Source organism: Gymnoscopelus microlampas, assembly GCF_963454915.1.
Source record: "Gymnoscopelus microlampas genome assembly, chromosome: 21".
Lineage (NCBI taxonomy): Eukaryota > Metazoa > Chordata > Actinopteri > Myctophiformes > Myctophidae > Gymnoscopelus > Gymnoscopelus microlampas.
Window position 1 is genome coordinate 35,973,804 of NC_139958.1, and position 22,835 is coordinate 35,996,638.

Here is a 22,835-nt window from a genome sequence, read left to right on the forward strand (position 1 = left end):
GGGGCTCCAAAGGTTTGTGTGATAGATTTTTTTTTTTACATTAACCACTTGAACCCAAGCTTTTCTGAGGAGAACTTTAGCCAAAACTAGCAGATCTACAAGCCCTGCGAGGCGTTGTGAGCTTGTAGATTGGTTATTTTTGACAAAGAGGTATGGTATAGAGGGAAAGAAGAGCAGACGAAGTTAAAAAAAAAAAGGTTTAATCTGGAACACAATATTATACAATATGTAGAGGGGGTCCCTGTTTCATCTCTCTCGGCTAGGGGGTCCTTCGCCTGAAAAACATTGGCATGATGATATCAACATAGGGTTCTTATTGAGCCAGATTGGCTCCTCATTGGTCAAACATCAGTTATGGGTGTTATGGGTCATAAATCACTCATTCCCAGAAATGTCTCAACCCCGTTGTCCTTTCTTAAACTTTACTCTGTAAACTTTTTTTTATTTTATATTTTGTAATTTTTCCTGAAAATGTTACTTTCCTCCCTAAAAAAAAAAAAAAACGTTTTGCCTGTGAGCCTGTGGGTTACTTGATCTCTTGTTTGCGCAACACAATCACATTTTTTTTAAGCGACAGGGTGTCTAGACACCCCACGTGACCGGGGCGCGCCAATGCGCACTGGAGAGGAGAGCTCTGAGCCGGAGGGGAGTCAGTCAGTCGGCAGGGTTGCCATGTCCGCTTGTTATAAGCGACCTTGGGCTTGTTTTTCTGTAAAGTTGCTTGTAAATATTGGTAGTTGTTGCGTGTTGCGTGTTTTCTTTGTTGGCTTGTTTCTTAAGTGTTAGTTGCTTTTTTGGGCTTGTTTTTTACTTGAACCAGTGGTTTTCTCACATATTTCCATGATGGGCCTACAAATTAATATGTATTTGTCCCCCTACTAAATTGAAAATAATTATTTTATGCCAGGGGGAGCCCCGAACCAGATGTGTTGTTAGAATGTTTCAAAAAATCTTCCAAATGTTCCACATTTTATTTCTTTTTTGAGGGGGAAATAGCAAATCTACAAGCTCACAACGCGTTGCATGTGAGCTTGTAGATCGGCTACTTTCAAATAGCTGTAGGTTTAGTGCTCATGATGTGGTCGCTTCTTTTGGGCTTGTTTTTATAGACCTGGTTGCTTGTTTCTCTCACACAACCTGGCAACACTGTCAGTCAGTCAGAGAGAGAGAGAGAGGGGGAGCGAGAGAGCGAGCGAGAGAGAGACGGTCTGGAGTGGTAGCGACACAGACGCAACGCAACAAGGGCACAGACTACAGTGGAACCATATACAGTCATATGCAGACTGCTTTCCACCGAGATCACATCAGATATACTCTCGTTCCTGCTCTGATCGCAAGAAGAAGACACAGAAAAAACAGCATCCAATTGGATTAATTTGGCACAGGATTTCTTCTGTGGGGAAAAAAAACGCTGCATTGGACGTATAATAGGCTATAATAACCCGTATATAGGCTATAATAACCCGACGGATTCAAATGATAAAACGCAACTAAATTACAACTAGGGTTTTTTAGATTATTCCGTCCGGATCACTTCAGGATTTTTTGCTCGTTTCGTTGTGGCTTTTTTTTGGATGATCCGCTTCTGAACGAGCCCCCCCCTCTCCTTCGTTCAAATAATATTTCGAAGACCCACACGTCTCCTGTGTAGAATGAATGTCATATTTTAGATGAGAAGGGATACGGTTCAGCCAAGCCTAGTCGCTGCGATCACCGAGCAGTTGGATCTGGGATCTTGTGGATTATGCTCTTGGAGACAGAGACGAGCTTTGCTTTTCATGGAATAATAATTATTGTATCGTCCAGGCTGCCCAGCCTTTTATTCCATCACACTACTAGACAAACGTCTATTTATATTGCACCATATATGCTATTTTTACCATGTTAATCCTAAACCATACTGAAGTATCGGCATGGTATATGTGTGGGTTAGCTCGAAGCAAGCTCACCACTAGCCTACCAAATGAATAAATATAACACGCCTCTCTGCTGCTGTGTTGTACCAAATGTATTTGCACTAAAAAACCGTTATACACATTTGTAAGCTGCTAGTTATTGTAAGTCTTAAACAATACATTTAGGTGATGGTTATTCACCCCCTAAATGAGATCTGACTGTCATAGGAACCGTGGCAGTGTTTTAAAAGCTCTAGGTTTTAGGAGTAGGCTGTAGCCTATAGGTAACAGAGACTGGATCTAGGTTTTAGGAGTAGCCTATAGGTAACAGACTGGATCTAGGTTTCAGGAGTACGCTATAGGTAACAGAGACCTGGATCTAGGTTTCAGGAGTAGCATATAGGTAACAGAGACTGGATCTAGGTTTTAGGAGTAGCCTAATAGGTAACAGAGACTGGGCTCTAGGTTTTAGGAGTAGGCTATAGCCTATATAGGTAACAGAGACTGGCGCATGCTACGGATCGCCTCTGCTTCTCCTGCACACGGCTTCTCCACCGCATCATCTCGGGCTGCTTATTCCTGCCTGGACTCGGACGCCGGAATCTTCATGATTCGCGGACGCGATGCTCGTTTTTTAGCCGGGAAACCCTCTTTTCGTCCCGCATGTTCAGGACCAAACGGTCGGGGCTCGTCCGGCGACTCTGGAGGAGCCGCGCGCCCGCCGATCAGCAGGGCGACACGGGGGGCGAGGCGGACAACAGAGGCGGCGGAGGATCGCATGGGTCGTCCGGCGGCGGCTGCTGCATGGGCAAAACGGCAAAGGTCGCCACCGGCAGCAAGTCCAACAACAACAACAACAGCGGAGGTGGAGGGTCGGAGGAGGCCGAACTGAAGGCGCTGACCCACTCGATCCTCAAGAAGATCAAGGAGAAGCAGCTGGAGGCGCTGCTGCAGGCGGTGGAGTCGAAGGGGGGCGCCTCGCGGAGCCCCTGCGTGCTCCTGCCCGCCCGGGTGGACGCCAGGGTGGGCCAACAGTCTTATTCCCTCCCGCTGCTGCTCGCCAAGGTGTTCCGGTGGCCGGACCTCAGGCACTCGTTGTCGGAGCTCAAGAGGCTGCCTTGCTGTGAATCCTATGGGAAAGGCAACCCGGAGCTCGTCTGCTGCAACCCGCACCACATGAGCAGGCTGTGTGAACTAGGTGAGTCTTGATGCGATGCGGCCGCTAGCGCAGTGGTGTTCTCGGAACTTTTGTGGATTTCAAGGACCCCCCCATAACTCTTGAGAGTGTAGAAATGGAACCAAATGGACCCGTACGGGTCCATTTGGTTCCATTTCTACACTCTCAAGAGTTACAGACCTGGAAGGGTCAATTTGGAACCCTCTCAAGGAAGGAACTCTGAGGGTCCCTGGATCCCACTTTGAGAACCACAGTGAGATGCAGTGGCTCAGATTTTTTTTTTTTTTTTTAAACTTATAGGCCTAAGTAAAAGTAGCAATACCACAATATAAAACATACTCTGTTACACGTCAAAGGCCTGTATGTTCAAAATGTTACTTGAGTAAAAGTTCAAAAGTATTGGCATCAACATATACTTAAAGCACCCAAAGTAAAATGTAATAGAATGTATAAAATAGGCCTAAAGTGGTTAAAGTATGTTTTATGATATAATAATGAATATCTGCAAAGTAACTATGGGTTTTCAACCAGTTGTAGTGGAGTAAAAGTACAATATAATCCTCTGAGATGCAGTGGAGTAGAAGTAAAGATATTGAAAATTGGAAACAAACACTCCAGTGGAGTAAAAAATAGTAATACCTCAAAATTGTACTCAAGTACAGTACTTGGGTAAATGTACCTAGTTGCTTTACACCATTGGTGAAATGATACAAACACCCGGGAAAAAAACTGAAAATAAAATGTCATTATTTATTTGTTTAATGTTGCATCATATTAAATCAGGTGTGTGGGCTACATTGTCAAACCACGTGTCAACTAAGCACTCCTTGCAATTAGATGAATTGAAATGACAGCACCGTCTTAAGTTTCCATAAGGTCACGTGACGTGGGCTATGTGGCGACAGTGTCAAGTAATAACATCATTATGTCAGATAATGTTGTCAAACATGGCGTTCAATTCGTCTGAGGTCTCGATAATAAATAAACACGGCGACACAGCAATGTCTCTGTGATAGATATCATGGGCCCTACATTATATAATACGAGTCAAACAAAGTATTTTGACGTCATGTTTTGGTTGCTCGACGTCAAACGCTACATATTAATAGTACCAGGCTACTTTCACTCAGAAGAAGAATAGGCTACATGTGTGTAACGTTCAGAGGGCCCACTTTGCAAAGCATGGCATTGTGTTTTTATCGTTTCACAATTCTTTTCCAAAGTTCAACGACTCAGATAGCTAGGGCCATTGCAGTGGAGTGTTTCCATCGTGAACTAAGTTTCCAGCCTGTGTGTGTGTGTGTGCTGTGTGTCCTGAGCCAAAAGCACTGGTGGAAAGTAACTAAGTAAATGTACTCAAGTAGCATTTCAATTTTTCGATACTTTATATAGCTACTCCACTACATCCCAGAGGCAAATGTTGTTGCTACTTTTTACTCCACTGCAATTATTTATGTGTCAGCTTTAGTTAGTTACTTTGCACGTATAGATTATTAGTACAATAACCACTTTAAGCCCTGTTTTATATTTCGGCTATCTACAAGCACATGAGGTTGTTGTGAGCTTGTAGCTAGTAGTATATGCTAATTTAAAAAAAACAACGTTTTACTTTGGTACTTTACTTCAAGTAGGCTATACATTCGGATGCAAATAGGCTACTTTGGTAGCTACTTTAACGCAAGTAAAAACGTTTGAATAGGCATTCAGATATTTTACTCGACATTGTGGTAGGCTATTGATACATTCTTTTATTTATTTATTTTTTACTTAAAAGTAAAAACATCCGAGTACTTCTTCTTCTTCCACCACCACGCAGTGGCCAAAAAGAGGCCCGTATCTCTCAGTAGTCTGGCCCTAGACGCTGATAGTGGCTGTGCTGGCGCCAGGCGCCCCCCTGTTTATCTGCCTGCCAAATGAAAGGCAATAGCCGCCCGACCGCCCTGCCTCTCTCTCTCTCTCTCTCTCTCTCTCTCTCTCTCTCTCTCTCTCTCTCTCTCTCTCTCTCTCTCTCTCTCTCTCTCTCTCTCTCTCTCTCTCTCACACACACACAGAGAGAGTGAGACAGAGAGAGAGAGAGACAGGCAGGCAGACAGACAGAGAGAACTAACAGAAACACTCTCCCCAAAAGAATGCCAACTGTTATCATAAGTTTCGATCTTTTCGCCTGTTTTTTTGTGTGTGTGTGTGTGTGTGTCTCTTCTCTTCTTCTCATCAGTCTCTCTTTCCTCCCTGCCCCCCCCCCCCCCCCCCCCCCCCTCCTCCATGCAGAGTCTCCCCCTCCACCGTACTCGCGCTACCCCATGGACTTTCTTAAACCACCTGGTGAGTTGGATTTTTTAAAATATATATGTATTTTACAACATGGAACCAATGTATTATTGGGTATGTTAAAGCAAACACTACTGTATTTCAAAATACAAACTGATGGGAGGACTTTGGAGTCAGCGAAGGGTCTTGTAAAAATGATGGGAAACGATTATATTACATCTCTCTCTCTCTCTCTCTCGCTGCGTGTGCGCGTGCGTGGAGGGTGTCTGTGGTGGAAACGGCTCCATGTTGTGTTGTGATTTATGATAGCAGTGTAGTGGCACGCCTGCCTGGCGGGGCAGTTATAGCATGGCTGGCAGCCAGGCCCACATAGCACCTAGTTGAGATACCAAGCTATAGAGACTGACTGACTGACTGGCAGGCAAGGCAATAAGGCACCACACACCAGTGTGTGAATGTGTTTGTGTTTATGTGGGGGTTTTGTAACTGTATCGTTTGCATTGGTCAGTCAAGTGGTTCTCAAAGTGGGGTCCGGGGGGACCCCCAGGGGTCCCTTGAGTGGGGGTTGTCCCCAGCAAAATGAGTTGTATAGCATTAAAAAACAGTTTAACCACTTGAAACCTATTATGTAAGCTGATTTGCTATTTTCCAAAATCAAATCTTGTATGGGGGTCCCTGGCGCAACATCTTTTCAGACAGCAGGGTCCATGGCCAAACACATATTAATTTTGGTGTTCCGTGACATGAAAAGGTTTGAGAAACACTGGTGTGTGAGTGTAGGATTGTGTGTGTGTGACATTTATATCCACATTAAGTGTCTGTCTGTCTGGCCTTTTGGTTTTTTAGCTGTCTGTACTTGTATAGCCTATTTAGCAAGAGAATTGTTCACAAGTGGGGAAATGAGTTTTGGGTGGATGCATACAAATGTATTTTGGTGTGGGGGGGGGGTGTTGAATGAGTTGCTATTGTTGTGTAAATGGTTGTTGTGTGTGTGTGTGTGTGTGTGTGTGTTGCGGGCACACACACATGCACAAGGGTGGGTTGGGGGGGGGGTTGGAGGACGAGGGGGATGTGTAGCCTAGATAGCAGCTTTTGTTTAGAGAGGAAATCAGAATTGCAAATCATACAACAGATTGAGCGGGCAGACAGACAGAAGCACATCTCTGGAGCCAACAAGCCATTTATCAGCCAAATGAATCTATACAGAGTCGCTGGCTGAAGGCGCTTGGGTTGCTTCTCGCTGTCACACCAGTCAGTCGAAAAGGCCTCGGTTAGTTGTGTCGGCAAACATACAATTTCCTTGCATGCAATTGATCTCTCAGCCAACTATCAATCACTGTGCTATGTGAGATCATCGTGACAGGAGCCATTATCCTTAACTAGCCCATTGTTTCTGAAAGCCACCAATCCTCAACTCCGGATCTCATTTGACTGTCCTGTTCCCCCTGTGGTGGCACAAAGTACTCAACCCCCAGTACTTTGAGTCAAAAGCATAGATAGATACTCCCGGTCTACACCTACGAGTGAAAGTTGCTCGGTCGAATTTGCACAGGAGTTAAAGTACTGGAGCGCTTGCTTTAAAAAAAAACAAATGACAAAGTACAAGATCTTCGGGAACTTTTCAGAAAATATATCAATGCTAGTGAAAATAGCAGATCTATAATCAATACGGGCGTACAAGAAGCAAAATGTAATTTAGTGCAATGAATTGCGAGCTCACACAATGCCACGTTGTGATTGCAAGATTTGCATTTTTTTTTTTAAATCGTGAAAATGTTTGCAAATCTTTGAATGTGTATATATTTTTGAAGCGAACATTTGCAACTCAAATCTTTGCTTCTCGGGACGTCCCTGGAACGAAATATTTTGAGATGGGTGTCCGCGCCCAGATACATATCATTTTGGGTGGTCCATGACATGAAAACGTTTGAGAACCACTGATGATATATAGCAACATAGGTTGTTTTTCAAAAAAACTGTTAGGATTTAGAAGACATTTGATTTTGTAGAACCGGAAGCTCAGGTCTTAAGTGGTTAATTGGCATGCATTGTCATCATGCACGTATCATGTCAGTGTGGCTGAGTCACTTTTGAAGTATGTTATATTCGGGGGGTTTCCTGTCTAGATAGTATGTGGGCGCCGCGCAGGCTGGGGGAGAGAGGAGGAAGAGCTCGTTGAGCAAGGCGGCTTCCTGCAGGGCGTCGTGCCAGCGCTCCATTAACTGTTTACAAGAGTTCCTCCTCCTCTTTGCCCCGTGGAAGACCACCGCCGCCACCAACCCCCCCCCCCCCCCCCCCCACACACACAACACATGGAAGTGGTGGAAAGAGTACATTTACTCAAGTACTGTACGCAACCACTTGACCCATTCAATCCGGGAACGCATCCCTGTCATTTTTCATCTCTTTGGCTCTTCAAAAATAGCAGATCTACAAGCTCATAGCGCGGCCGCGCTATGAGCTTGTATATCTGCTATTTTTGCAAATTTTTGAATATATATTTTTTAAAGCCAACATTTGTCAAATATTTTTGTTCCAGGGACCTCCCCAGCAGCAAAGATTTGAGTTACAAATGTTCTCTTAAAAATATATATTCAAAGATTTGCACAAATTTTTTTTTTTTTTCAAAAACAGCAGATCTACAAGCTCATAGCGCGGCACTTTTCGCTCCGCGTGAAATATCCGCGCTGCAACGCATTGCGAGCTTGTAGATCGTCTATTTTCAGCGAGAGTTTCACCCCCACAATACGGACGGATGCTGGGGTTTAAGTGGTTAAGTGAAGAAAAAATAAATGTGAGTACTTCTACCATGGCATGGCATTGAGGGCAGGTCTATTTTAGTCTCTTTTTGGTTTTAACCCCCCCCCCCCCCCCCCCCCCCCTTCAACCACCAGCGCTCACACAATCAGTGCAGGGTGAGAGTACAATGGCCGTCAAACCCGGCAGCCTGTGTGAGTCAGTCAGTCAGGAGGAGAAAGTGGCTTTCAATGAACAGAAACAATAGGAAGTCATTACAGCCGCAGCTGTGGCTCTTTATAGGGTGTTCTGTCTCTCTCTCTCTCTCTCTCTCTCTCTCTCTCTCTCTCTCTCTCTCTCTCTCTCTCTCTCTCTCTCACTCTCCCTCTCTCTCTGTCTGTCTGTCTGTCTGTCTGTCTGTCTGTCTGTCTGTGATTCTCTAACGTAACAGTGATGCTTTTCATGCATTTGACCGTGGACCCCCCTCCATCTCAAAATATTTAGTTCCAGGGACCCCCAGAAGCAAAGATTTTTAGTTATAAATGTTCGCTTTTAAAATATACATATTCAAAGATTTGCGCAAATGTTCATGATTTTTCAAAAAATAGCAGATCTACAAGCTCATAGCGCGGCACTCGGTGCCGCGCTATGAGCTTGTATATCTGCTATTTTGGAATAGCCCAAAGTAGCCTTGAATAGCCCATCACACTTGTGAGGCTTTTGGGGCGATGCGAGATATCGACGGTACGAAATATATACGTCCGCATTCAAAATCATTCAAAAGATGAAACATGCTAGCGAATTGCAGGCATTTCGAGTGAGTGGGAACAGGGTTTTATACTTTGTCTGTAAACGTCGGCGTTGAGCGCTGAAAATAGCCGATACACGAGCTCACAGTTCATCACGTTGTTGAGCTTGTAGCTCTGCTATTTTTGCAATTTTTTCTGGTGCTTGACACCACCATGAGACGGAATACAAATTAAGCGCAATAGAACCGTGCAGTAGGGGTCCAATCGTCCAAATGACAGTTGAGTTGCCCCCCCCCCCCCCCGGCTCCTAGGAAACACCCCATGTCTGTCTCAATGACGTTAATCGTCCCCGCGACAGCGTGACTCGTTCTGCCTCCGCAGATGAATGCAATCATTGCAATATTAACTCATTCACTGCCAGAATTATTTCTGGCAGATTTTTCATTGAAAAAAAAAAAGTACTCAGGTACAGAATTTTTAAGTTTTAAGTTAACAAGGAAGTGGATGGGAGTTTATATCTTCGAAAAATCATATCTCCTTGGTCTTTGGGTCCAAAAAAAAAAAAAAATATATATATATATATATTTTTTTTTTATTTTTTTATTTTTTAAAAAAAGTCGTTTTAGTCGTTCTTGGCAGGCATGGCTTTAAACAGAAGTCGTTTTAGTCGTTCTAGGCAGGGAATGAGTTAATATTTGCCCTCCGTACCAGTCTTAACCCGATAGAATGACACCCCAAATAACCATGGCTAATATAGACATAGAGAAAGGACTGTGATTAATGCATGAGATGGGAGGCGGAGCCATGTATGTGCCATCTAATACTAATATATTACTACTTATAATAATAATAATAGTAGTGATTGTTTTTAATTTAAAGGTAGGGTAAGTGATATGCTTTGGTTACAATAAGTGTTAAATAGCTCTATATTCTGATAGTACTCATTGCTATAGAGTGTTTTTTTCAAATTAAGCTTAAAAATGGGTACTTTCTCCTGATTGGCTGAGATTTTGACACCTACCGAAAAATGTATTTTCTGTTTATTAAAGAGCTGGACAGACAGGGAGACATCTGTTACTGAAAAAACACTTTATAGCAATGATTACTCTCAGAATATAGTATTTTAACCTTTTAACAAAATACTTTTTGTTTTAACCAAAAAATATCACTTACCCTACCTTTAAATATCACATCCCCCAAAAGCACTCACTCACTTTACCAGGAGAATCATACGAGACGTTAGTTCTATGAACAAGCTGTTGTTCTATCAACATAAATGCTTCATGAAATCAGTGTTGGTTTAAGAGATTGGCTGGAAAAAGCCCTTGTAAACGTACTGATGGAGAGAGAGAGAAAATGTGTGTGTGTGTGTGCCAGTTGAAGTTGGGCCTAGAGTAAGGTCGAGAGAGCATCGTACAGTGAGCGATGATTTTTCCCTTTGTTAAAATACGTTTTAAATAGCTCTATATTCCCATAGTAATCATGCAGTGTTTATTCAGTAACAGGGGTCTCCCCCATCTCGTCAGCTCCTTGGTAAACAGAAAATAAGTTAGAAATAGAACCCGGCAAGCAATTGCTTATTATCCTTTATTATAAAAGCAATTAAAGGGCGATGTTTTCAGTGACGGGCAGGATGCTGGGCTGTATGAGTGTGTCAGAGTTGCTTTCCCTGGCACAAAATATTCAAATGGGGGTTTTGCGGACAAATACATATTAATCTGGGGGTCCTTGCCATAACATCTTTTAAGAACCACTGGTTTAGACAACATTAGACAACAAGCCCAAATAAGCAACTACACTCAAAATAACCGCAACACACAACTACCAATGTTCACAAGCAACTTTACAGAAAAAGAAGCCCAAAAAAGCCGCTTATAATAATCCGACATGGCAACACTGTACGCTGTCTGGATCTCGCCCTGGTTCTCTCTCCGTCTCTTCCTCTGTCTCTCTCTCTTCCCTGACGCCTGATTTGTGCTTAGCCGCGCGCCGGTGCGGTGACTCACGTCGAAAACCTAGTGAGCTCGTCGTGACCTACAAGGCTCACACAGCTCATCGCATCGTCGCGGCTGCACTTGAGTAAATGTACTTAGTTAATAACCCATTGAGACCTGAAGCCGATTCTACATGTCTCCTAAATCTCAACAGTTTTCTGAAAAACGTATGTTTCTATATCACTGGTGCTCAATCTTTTTCATGTCAAGGACCCCCAAAATTATATTTATTTGGCCGCGGACCCCCATCAAAATATTTTGTTCCAGGGACCCCCCAGAAGCAAAGATTTGAGTTAAAAATGTTCGCTTTAAAAATATATATATTCAGAAGATTTGCACACATTTTCACGAATTTTCAAAAATAGCAGATCTACAAGCTCGTAGCGCGGCACCGAGTGCCGCGCTATGAGCTTGTAGATCTGCTATTTTTGAATAGCCCAAAGTGTAAAATAATGCTTTTTAGCTCAAATCTAAAAATGAGACAGTTCCAGGTCTTAATGGGTTAATTTCCACCGCTGCGCGCCAACCGAGTATAAATGGGGCTCGATGCCCCCTTGCCCTGCTGTGGTCAGCTGGGAACCGTTGCCCGGGGAGACCAGGGGCTGGCTGCTGGCAGCCAATGACAGAACGGTATAGGCTGGGGTAGGGGGGGAGGTCGAGGGGAGCGCTCGCTCGTGCGTCTCGTCACTGTGGCCACAGCATGGGCCATGTCCTGCACGGTGAGTATAGGACGCGGTTAGCACGGAGGCTACTGCAGCTCTTTCACTCCCGTGCCTCAGCTTGCCTCAATGGAATATCCCATGAAGAACGTAGATATTTATGTTCCGGTGTATTTTCTGTGTAAAACCCATTAAAGACCCGAGGCCGAATTCTACAGACGAATCTCAAAAATAGCAGACAAGCTCGTAAGCTTGTAGATTTTTGAATAGCCTACGCTCAAATCTAAAACGACACAGATGCGTTCCCGGTTTTACAGTTTACAGTTTAGGCATCTAGCGGACGCTCTTAATCCAGAGCGACTTACAGTAAGCAAGGACACCAGATAATACATCATAATGCAACATAATACACATAATAAATAAATAGTCATCTAATAATAAAGTAATACATAAGTAAACCAATAATCTAATAATAACTACATACGTAAACCAAGAACCTATCATCAGCCTACATTGAAACTATACAGACTATAGGATGCCAGGTGAACCCCCCCCCCCCCCCCCCAAATAGGGACCATGGACTGAGACGAGTAATTCACCCACAATATTAAGTCATTTTAACTTTTTTTTGTCTGTCACTGTTTGTGGCGTTCATGGACGTGTGTCTCTAAATGCGGCGCAGTAGAGACCGTCGTATCACTCCCCAAGGAAACTCGCCAAACGCCGGAGCTGAACGCTAGTATAGCCCGAGAAGATCAAATCAAAGTGGCCAGTGCCATAGTAGAGAAGTGTGGTTTACAGGATGGTAGGTGACGTGCAGTGAATGGAATGTATCATTAGTGAATACCAGGACACCACCAGCACAGCATTATACTCGGCGAGCACACTCCCAATGGTTTCACAGCAGCGGTTTTCACAAAACTTTTAGCTCGAGACCCAAAAGAGACATTTGATGTCTCCCCGGGGACCCAAACTGGTGAAAATAGCAGATCTACAAGCTCACAACACGTCGCGACGTGTTGTGAGCTTGTAGATCGGCTATTTTCACCAGAGCTTTGTTTATAACTTTTCGTTTATAAGTATTCCCTCGCGACCCACAAAAATTGGTCCGCGACCCACATTAGGGTCCCGACCCATTTGGGAAACAGTGGTTTACACCGCCGTTCAGTACCGAGGTTTTACTCAAACGTAATCCCCCGGCATCAAGTTGGAACTAGTCTTAGATTACAAGTGTTAAGAGTGGAGTTTATTATTATTCCACCATGAGAGTTTGACGGGATGGGGGGGGGGGGGTACGTTTGTTTTAACTGCCTGTGGGTCGGCCATTAAAGAAATTACAGCGTGCCCGCTTTTCAAAAGCTGCCATGTCTTGCCTTGCGGGGTCCTCCTGTCTCGCTTCATTGTTTTGGCTATGATGGACTATATCCTGCTAAACTGTTAGATTCTTATTAAGGATTTGGGAAATCGAGCACACACACACACACACATACACAAAACAATGGCTCTATATTTTTAGAAGCGCTCGCGGCGGGGCTCTGAGGATGGCAATGGAGGTCTTGTCCGTGCGTCCTTTTTTGACAATTTGTGACAACTTTCTCCTCTTTTCGTAAATTAACGCCCTACTTGATCATACTACAGCGTCAGGCATCACGCGCCGCGTTTCGAGCTTGTCTGAGCTTGCAGATCGGCTATTTTCAAATAGCCTAGGTATAAAATAGGGCTAAAGTGGTTGATGTAGGTTTTATAATGTAATCATTTATATCCGCAAAGTAACAAGTAACTAAAGTTTTCAAATAATTGTAGTGGAGTAAAAGTATTGTATTTGCCTCTGAGATGTAGTGGAGTAGAAGTAAAAGTACAGAAAATGGGGAATACTCCGATAAAGTTAAAAAATCCTCAAAAGCGTACTGAAGTACTGTGTACTTGAGTAAATGTACTTAGTTACTTTACACCACTGCTTTTAACACATTATGTCTCTCTCTCTCTCTGTTGCGTCAGATTCTCCAGACTCTGGACCTGCATCCAGTGACACTGGAGGAACGACCTACTCTGCCCCTGTGGGGCTTTCAGGTAAACACACCTTCCACTTCCTGTTCATCAAGGACTATAGGTTTTATTCTCTCTTTCTTCAGTCTCATCTCCCTTCCTTCCATCTCTCCTTCTACTGCTTCCTCCTGCTGCTCTCTCTCTCTCTCTCTCTCTTTCTTTCTCCTCTGTCAAGCCGCAACCCCCCCCCCCCCCCTTTTTTGGTGAGAGGACAGTGGCCATTCCCCCCCCCCCCCCCCCCCAAGAAAGGGGCTGTGTTTCTTTTTGACCGAGTGCTCCTCTCTTCACTGTCTCGTTCTTCTGCCGCGCGATGCCGTAATGGAAAACAAGCGCGCCCGACGGATGTTTGGCACAGACTGCTGCTGCAGTGTGTGTGTGTGTGTGCGTGTGTGTGTGTGTGTGTGGTCAGGAGAAACTAAGCTGTGGTTGGGAAGCTACTCTCAGAATGTAAAATATTACAGTTTTGACTATACTACTCGATATTACCGTGCGTTACTTCTGTGTTAATTTCGCGAAACACCCTCAAATGAATTGCCAAAGGACCAATAATAATATAATAAGGAGGTAATATGAAATGGAAGAGGGTGGAATGGAATATGAACCAAAGCAACAATAATGCTACCGGTTAAAATGCTATTTTAGCAGCTTAAAGGTAAATGTCTTGATGAAACACATATATAATGTGTCGCTTATGTAATGCGTTACTCGCCCAACATTGAAGTATGTCAGAGAATGTTATGCTTTCAATTTAGACTACGTTGTGTGCACGCGTGACGATGTTTGCTCGTCGCTGGCGTTTAACGCCACTCAAGTGCTCTCTCCGCCATGAGGACTAGAAACTATCATTTCTGTTTGAACTCCTCTCGCTGGGAACGAGGTCTCTCTGCCTTTTTTTCACTTCTCCATGTCCAGATTTCCCATAATTCCCTCCGGTAGCACTGCCTGCTTTACCCAGCGCCCTGTGTCTGCTCCGAGTCTGCACGCCACAGAGTAAGATGGTGTTTACGAGAGAGAGAGAGAGAGAGAGAGAGAGAGAGAGAGAGAGAGACTTTAGTAACACTAAAGTAAAAAAAAAAGGTACAATATTTGCCTCTGAGATGTTGTGGAGTAGAAGTATAAAGTATAGAATAAAGGAAATACTGAAGTGAAGTGAAAGTCCTTAACATTTTACTTAAGTACAATCTTGAGTGAATGTGCTTACTTTACACCACGCACTGAGAGAAAGAGAGAGAGAGAGAGCGAGAGAGAGAGCTCCGGGCTGGTGTGTTTCTGTGTGTTTTGCTGCAGCTCAGATGGTTCTCATTACAAGGACTTTAAAGCCTGTTTTATGTCAGTTGGTGTTCACTGACCATTTTCCCCCTCCTTTGTTTAGCAGTGGGGGTGGGGTGGGGGCGTGTGTGTGTGTGTGTGTGTCTGTGTGTGTGTGTGTGTGTGTGTGTGTGCACGCGTGCGTGCGTGTGTGTGCGCGCGCGTGTGTGTGTGTGTGTTCTTAGATGGGGCAGAGATTGGAGTGGTGCTAGATGAACCAGATAGAGCAAATGAACACACAGTTATTGCTCTCCTCTCCCCTCCTCCCCTCTCCTCTCCTCTTGTCACCCCCTGTGTTTTTCTGTGTGTGCGTGTGTGTGTGTGTGTGTGCGTGTGTGCGTGTGTGTGTGTGTAATGAATGTATAATGAATGTAGCCTGGAGAGCCAGTGGTAGCGGCACATTCATAAATGTCTGGCTGGTGAGCCCGTCTTGCCTTCACCTCCCCCCACACACCAGAACCTCCCAGTTCCCTCTTCTGGTGGGACGTCCTTACGCCCCCCCCCTGTACACACATGTACACATTCAGACCCAGTTAAATGAGCACTCAGGATTTTGTGGTGTATATCGACCTCTTATTTCCATACTTTTACTTTTTGTGTCCCCCCCCCCGTAAATTACTGTCATATCCGTGATGATACTAGTCACACAAAAGTATCAAAAGTAGCAGATATACAAGCTTTTGAGCTACTTTTGCGATTTGGGGAATTTTAATCCCGAAAAGTAACAGTTTTGGACTTAGCGCGGTTTCCACCCGACAGAAGACGATATTAAGTAAAGACACATTTGTATTTTTTGTTACACGCGGTGCAAACTGTGAAACCCAAGACCTGGGGGTCTTATAAAGTGAGCCCTGCTCCTCCTCCTCCTCCTCGCTGGCGTCTCCCCTCCTTCTCTGAGGCACACCCCCCCCCACCCCCCCCCAAAAAAAACATGTTTGGGGAGAAAAAAACAGGACCAACAACGACACGGGGTTGGTTCTCCTCCCAGAGAGGTCCGTTGACCTTTTAATACACCCATTCATCTTTTCATGTTCTCCTCTCCGGACTGCATTTACAGGGAAACAGGAAAAGAAGGAGGAGGGGGAGGAGGAGGAGGTTGGTTTGGAAGAAGGAAGGAGGGTCGAGCCTAATTTATGCCTCATCGCGCCGTGCCGTGTTGTCCTTCGGGCCTTAAATATCGTGTTATTATTTCCGGTGGCCGACACACACACACACACACAGTCGTGCGGGCTAAATATGAACGAGGCTTCGCCGAAGTGCACGAACGACACAAGCAAGAGAGGCGTTTCACCGTAGGGAGCTCTCTCGCCACTCTCGGAGAACCGAGGTTACGCTATAGTAACCCAAAGATTAAGACACACAAGTGACAGAGGTTGAGAGAGAGAGAGAGAGGGTGTTCATGTATCTATGTGTAACTCTCAAGACGAGTCAAATGAACAGCGAGGACTTTAGCCGTGCAACCTTTTTGTAGGTGAATAGAAGAGACCAGAGACAGATAGAGGGATACTCTCTCCCTTCTGCCTTCTCTCAATGTTTAACCCATTAAGACCTGGAACTGTGCCAGCTAAAAAGCATTATTTTACACTTTGGGCTATTCAAAAATAGCAGATATACAAGCTCATAGCGCGGCACCGAGTGCCGCGCTACGAGCTTGTAGATCTGCTATTTTTGAAAATTCGTGAAAATGTGTGCAAATCTTTGAATATATATATATTTTAAAGCGAACATTTTTAACTCAAATCGTTGCTTCTGGGGGTCCCTGGAACTAAATATTTTGATGGGGGTCCGCGGCCAAATACATATAATTTTGGGGGTCCTTGACATGAAAAAGATTGAGCACCACTGATATAGAAACATACGTTTTTCAGAAAACTGTTGGGATTTAGGAGACATGTAGAATCGGCTTCAGGTCTCAATGGGTTAATTCGATTACAAAGGGGCTTCATTGGCATGAGAGGTTTACATTGCCACGGCAAAAGTGGAACAAAACAGTCAAAGCTAAGTAACGCGTGTACAAGTGAAAGGGAATGAAGATATGTGCAAACAGAGCCGTGTTACGTTAGAGAAAACGATCTCTCAAAACCATAATCATTGTGCATTTGCTGTCAGAAATGTCTCTCTTTTCTACTCTCTCTCTCTCTCTGTGTCTTCTACTCTGTCTCTCTCTCTCTCTCTCTCTCTCTCTCTCTCTCTCTCTCTCTCTCTCTGTCCCTCCTGGAAAGCAAGGAGAGGCTAGTAGTTATTCGGGCCATCAGGAGTTAAGAGCTAGCTGTGACAGCAAGCGACAAGCGCAAATGCAAACTAGGCTGCCTGCCAGGCTAGCGGCTCCAAAGCTCTCTCTCTCTCTCTCTCTCTCTCTCTCTCTCTCTCTCTCTGGCTGGCTTGGGCTCACGTCATCATGAGCCTGGAGCACACACAGAGCTCTGCTGCAGCGAGCGCCGCCGCCGGGGCTGAGCACAGGAAAAGCAAGAGGGATGTTTGGTGGCCGCCGGCCAAAGGGGGGGTTGTTGGGTACTGGTGGGGAGGGAGGTTCTTGACTTGGCTGGAGCCGGGCTTTAGGGCCTACTTTGGGGGGGGGGGGGGGGGGGGGGAGGGGGTGGACCTCACCCAGGAAAAGGAACACAGTGCTTGGAATCTTATTTCTTCTGGCAGGTCGTTCATGTAGGATTCATAGAACCGTGGTTACGTTCTGTAACGTTTTGTTGTATAACTGTAGGAAGTGGAAATGTCGGGGCAATGGATGTTACCGGGGGTGTGAAGTAACTAAGTACATTTACTCTCAAGTACTGTACTTAAAAGTACAATTTTGAGGTACTTTTACTTTTACTGGAGGATTTTCAGTTGTCTATACTTTTACTTTTACTCCACTACATCTCAGAGGCAGATATTGTACTTTTACGCCACTGCAATTATTTAAAAACTTTAGTTACTAGTTACTTTGCAGATATCAATTATGACGTTATAAAACACACATCAACCACTTCAGCCCTATTTTATTCCTAGGCTGTTTGAAAACAGCCGATCTACAAGCGCACAACGCGTCGCATCGGGGCGCGTTGTGAGCTTGTAGGCCGGCTATTTTCAAACATTTTAGTACTTTTACTTTTGGTACTTTAAGTGCATTTTGGTACCTATACTTTTGTACTTTTACTCAAGTAAATTTTGAATCCCGGACCTTTACCTGTAACAGAGTACATCTACATTGCAGTATTGATACTTTTACCTAAGTAAAACATTTGAGTACTTCTTCCACCACCGTACGTTAGCAGAGCGCTGTTCTTTCAGCGCTATAGCAAGGGGCTAGCTGATGCTATTAGCGCTGGTGGGCTGTAGTAAATAGATAATATCAAGCTTCTCTTGGCTTGGTTGCGCGTCGCGTCTCGATCTATTTCCTGTGCGAGACACCAGCGAGACACTAGCACATAAATCAGGCATAATGGCACCAGTATTAACCTTTAACTGTCAAGTGTGTGAGCGCAAAGGTTCGCATTAACTAAGGTCTAAGCCTAGGGGTCAGTGCATGTGTCAGGGACTAGAATCACTTAGATGACTAGTCGCGCAGAAACCATGCCAAATGTCCCAAAAAAACTGTACTTTTCAGGGAAATGGAAAAAGGAACCTGCGTTCCAAATGAATCCAATGTAGTTATTATTCAGTCACGAGCTCTCATTGATATTTTTCATTGGTTAAATATTTATATAAAAACCCACAGACGTAGCCGCTTTCAATCTGGCTTCCCTATTTTGGGAATGTGTTGAATATGCTGAATATGTCCAAGATTTAAAGACGTTTTTGTTTTGTTTTTGTTTTTTTACCGTAAAAATACATGTCACATGGTGGGGTGTTGTGAGCTTGTAGTGTGTGTGTGTGTGTGTGTGTGTGTGTGTGTGTGTGTGTGTACTGCTTGTAGTGTGCGTGCATGTGCGCGTGCGTGTGTGTGTGTGTCTGTCGGTGGCATGTCTACTGGTGCCATCAGGGAGTGACCCTGAAGTGCCTGTATGTAAGAAGATCACACACACACACACACACACACACACACACACACACACACACACACACACAGGCGAGCAGATAGAATGACCCAGTGCGAGCCCTGGCATATGGCCGACTGTCACACAAGCGTTTCCTCTCGTCGCAGGTTAAATTTAGGTGGAGGTGTATTCTTATCCTGCTTGCCAGTCAGACAGACAGACAGACAGACAGACAGACAGTCACCTTGCTAGACAGACAGACAGTCAATCAGTCAGTCAGTCAGGCAGTTAATTTAGTGCTTCACAAAACTTTCCTCGTGTCAAGCACCCTGAAGCACCAGTGGTGGAAAAAGTACTACCATTTTGTACTTAAGTAAAAGTATCGATACTGCAATGTAGAAATGCTCCATTGCAAGTAACAGTCCGGAATTCCAAAATTTACTTGAGTAAAAGTACAAAAGTATTTGTATCAAAATGTACTTAAAGTACCAAAAGGAAAAGTACTAAAATGTTTGAAAATAGCAGATCTACAAGCTCACAACGCGTTGCGACGCTGAAAAGTACTGAAGATTGGAAATACTCAAGTAAAGTACAAATACCTCAAAAATACCTAAAAAACCCAGCAACCCCCTCCCAAGGACCTCTGGGGGTCCCCGGACCCCACTTTGAGAACCATTTGAGTTAATGACTCATCCAAGGAGTCAGTGGGATGTATAACCAGCAGCCGTGCTATTCAACCTTTTCATCCGGGGTGGGGGGGGGAGACTTCAGTTTATCTTTAACTTCCTCTTGCCTTGTCACCTTGACTCATTCAATCCTACCGTACTCTGTTATTTGATCACGAGGAGACCCAAAAGAAATGTCACCGACTGCAATTTAATGAAGCTCAATCTCAATCAAAGGGCTTGTAGATCGCCCACTTTTGCACGACTTTGTTGTACTTGAGTATAAAATGGGTCTCAAGTGGTTAATCAGACAAATACATATTTGGCCGATTTAAAACAAAAAATCTATTCAATTTCTTTCATGCTTTCTTCATTCTTTGAAAATATAAAAGAAATTATCCATAAAAATGCACATCTCAGTTATTAAGTTAATGGAAAAGGTAATTGAAAGAGTAATCGCATAGAAGATCATCGATATACATAGTCGCAGCCCTACTTTTGTGCAAATTCAAAGCACCGGTTGTCAATGTGAGGCCTTGGGACCACCATGGGTCCCCCTTCCACGGTGTAGAGTGGGGTCCCAGAGATTATAAAGTGGCGGTCCTTGAAATTAAAACGTTTTTGAGCACCAGTGGCCTAAAGAAACCAGCCTAGTAGAAACCCCATAGCGGGAACTTGGAAACAGAGTCTCCCTCAGTCTTTCTCAAGCATTCCTGCCTTGTTTGGGTTAGCGGGGAGAGGAAAAGGCTGCATAGGATATGACCTCATGTCTTTGAGGAAAAGGCGAGCGGACAGGCAGGCAGGCAGGCAGGCAGAGAGGCCTCCTTGCAACGGAAAACAAACACTAGCAGAGAGACGCCGAACGCCACACGGCAAAGTCCGGAGCGCCCAATGAACTCCCGAGCGTCTAACAAAATAAAGGACTCCAAACGAGGCCATTTTAACTCTGAGCGTTAAATTAAACCGCGCCGGATCTTACAGTGTTCCAAAGAGAAAGCTACAAAAAACAACAACAACAGGAATCACAAAACAAAGAAATGCAAAGTCATTGCACTTCTAGAATATCTCCAGTCAGTGTAAAACAAATAGTCCCATTTTCTCTATTCTGTTGGTTTGTTCTCTCAAACGACAATGCCACTGCACGGTTCACAGGCGTCTGCTGTTTTCTGCTGTAATTGGCTGTAAATAAATCGTATATAAACACCATTTATACACATTTTATACCGTATGAACTCTGGGAGTGTCCATTTGGTTCCATTTGTACACTCTCAGAGTTATGGGGGGGGGTCTGTTGGCCTATAATGCATACCAAACCGAGGGTCCTAGAGATGAAAATGGCAGGAGTTGTCTCTCCTCCTAGAGAAGGAGAAGTAAGATGGCTGCTTTGGGTGGAGTGGAGTGGAGTGGAGGGAGAGAGAGAGAGAGAGAGAAGGGCTGGCAGTTCTGTTCTGTTCTCTGTAATTTGGAGGCCTGTGCGTTCAGCCAATGAGCAGAGCCGAGCCGTGCAGGGCCGCTCTGCTCTGCGCCGCGCGGGGCCAAAGAGCTCTCATTACTCCCCCACTTCCTTTCCCCGCGCTGCGGCCAAGCCGCCTCTTGGCAAGGGACTTAATTTTGGTTTTTTGGCCGTTCCTCTGTTCCCCACCCTGTGTCATTATGCTGCACAAATCAGAAAAACAGCTCGGAGAGAGAGAGAGAGAGAGAGAGAGAGAGAAAAACAGAAGAGACAGGAGAGGGTTCAGGGTACAAAACAAAAAGAGTGCCTATGAGCTACGACGGTTAAACAGTGGTTCTCAAACGTTTTCATGTCAAGGACCCCATTACCATGTGTTTTGCCGCGGACCGCTGAAAATATTTTGTGTCAGGAGGGACCCCCCGTGCAAGATTTGTGTTGTTTGCTTGTGGTTCAGCTGTTTTCAAATAGCCGATGTGTATATATATGGTTTAAATGGTTAAACTCATTTAAATGATAATATATGAACTCATTCTGCTGGGGACCCCTTGGGACCCCTAGGCGTGCGTGCGCTTTAGTAACCATATCTTTGCCGTGAACTGCACACACTATGAGCTGAGTCATTATTAATAATAACACATTTTCATCCCAGTAGCGCCACAACAAAGACGTTACGGTGTGTGTGCGTGTGCGTGCGTGTGTGTGTGTGTGTGTGCGTGCGCGTGTGTGCGCGTGTGGCGTCCAGCTGCTCGGTTCCCACGCCGATCTTTGGTGTCCTTTCGGCAGGTGTTTGATTATCTGTCTGTCTGCACCCCCCCGAGACACATAGTCCTGTCGCTGGTATTGGGTGGGTGTGTGTGTGTGTGTATGCGTGTGTGTGTGTTTAAGTGAACCGATGACATCATTATTGCCCGCCTGGCACTGTCTATCCAACCAGTGAGTGTTTATTTATCCTGTCGCCCTGGGAAATCTGGACTGCAGGAGGTGTGTGTGTGTGTGTGTGTGTGTGTGTGTGTGTGTGTGTGTGTGTGTGTGTGTGTGTGTGTGTGTGCGTGTGCGCGTGTGCGTGTGTGTGTCTGTGTGTACCCATGGTCAGAATGATAAAGTGTTGGAATTATAGCTGGAGTAGGACGGGTGTTATAAGGAGTTATAAGTAGTCTGCTTTAAGCCAGTGAGACCCTCAAAGTGGGGTCCGGGGACCCCCGGGGGTCCTTGAGGGCGTTCCAGGGAGTTCCCAGCAAAATGTAGTTAATATAGCATCAAAGTCAGTTTAACCACTTAAACCCTATATAAGCTATTTAAAGAAAATTCTTGACTTAATGTGGAACATTTTGAATATTCACTTAACATTTGAACATCTCGTATGGGGGTCCCTGGCACAACATATTTTCAGATGGGGGTCGGTGGCCAAATACATATTAATTTGGGGGAGTCCTCGATATGAAAACGTTTGAGAACCACTGCTTTAAGCGAAGGAGTAAACTCCTTTTAGTAACAAAAAAAAAAAAAACTCAAACTCATTTAGCCGTGCAGAAAAAAAACTCTCTATTTCTTTCTTTTCTTCTGGTTCTGTGTCGGATATTTCTTTACACGTCCATCCTCTCCTCTCCTCTCCTCTCCCCTGATTGGTGGAGAGGGGCGAGACGGCCCACTCCCCCCCCACCACCCCGTCAGGGTCTTTCCTGCCAGTGGGGGCTCGTTTCAGTTTCCTGAACTATGGGAAGAGCTTGATATCTTCCTCTTATATAACTTGACTTCCCTAATTGGCTGCTTCCTGGATTATTGTCATACTCCCCCCCCCTCCCCCCCATGACCCTGACCGAGATGGACGCCTGCGGAGTGACAAATGAACCCGACAAACAAAGACACTCACGGCGTGACCAGTGTTGCCAGATCGGCTTATTGTAATTTCCCCGC

General features: G+C 44.8%; 1 protein-coding gene across 2 annotated transcripts in view; it reads left to right on the forward strand.

Annotated features, from left to right (window-relative positions):
• Positions 1-1,205: 1,205 nt before the first annotated feature.
• smad7 (SMAD family member 7) overlaps positions 1,206-22,835 on the forward strand; it is a 29,911-nt gene continuing 8,281 nt past the window's right edge. Inside the window, exons 1-4 of one of the 2 annotated variants that reach the window (XM_084046005.1) lie at positions 1,206-2,237; positions 2,319-3,093; positions 5,341-5,394; positions 13,477-13,548. In XM_084046005.1, coding sequence (XP_083902131.1) covers positions 2,559-3,093; positions 5,341-5,394; positions 13,477-13,548 — 661 coding nt within the window. In that variant the 5' untranslated portion in view covers positions 1,206-2,237; positions 2,319-2,558. Of the gene's footprint in view, positions 2,238-2,298; positions 3,094-5,340; positions 5,395-13,476; positions 13,549-22,835 lie in introns of both variants that reach the window. The other variant, XM_084046004.1, reaches the window with a different exon arrangement.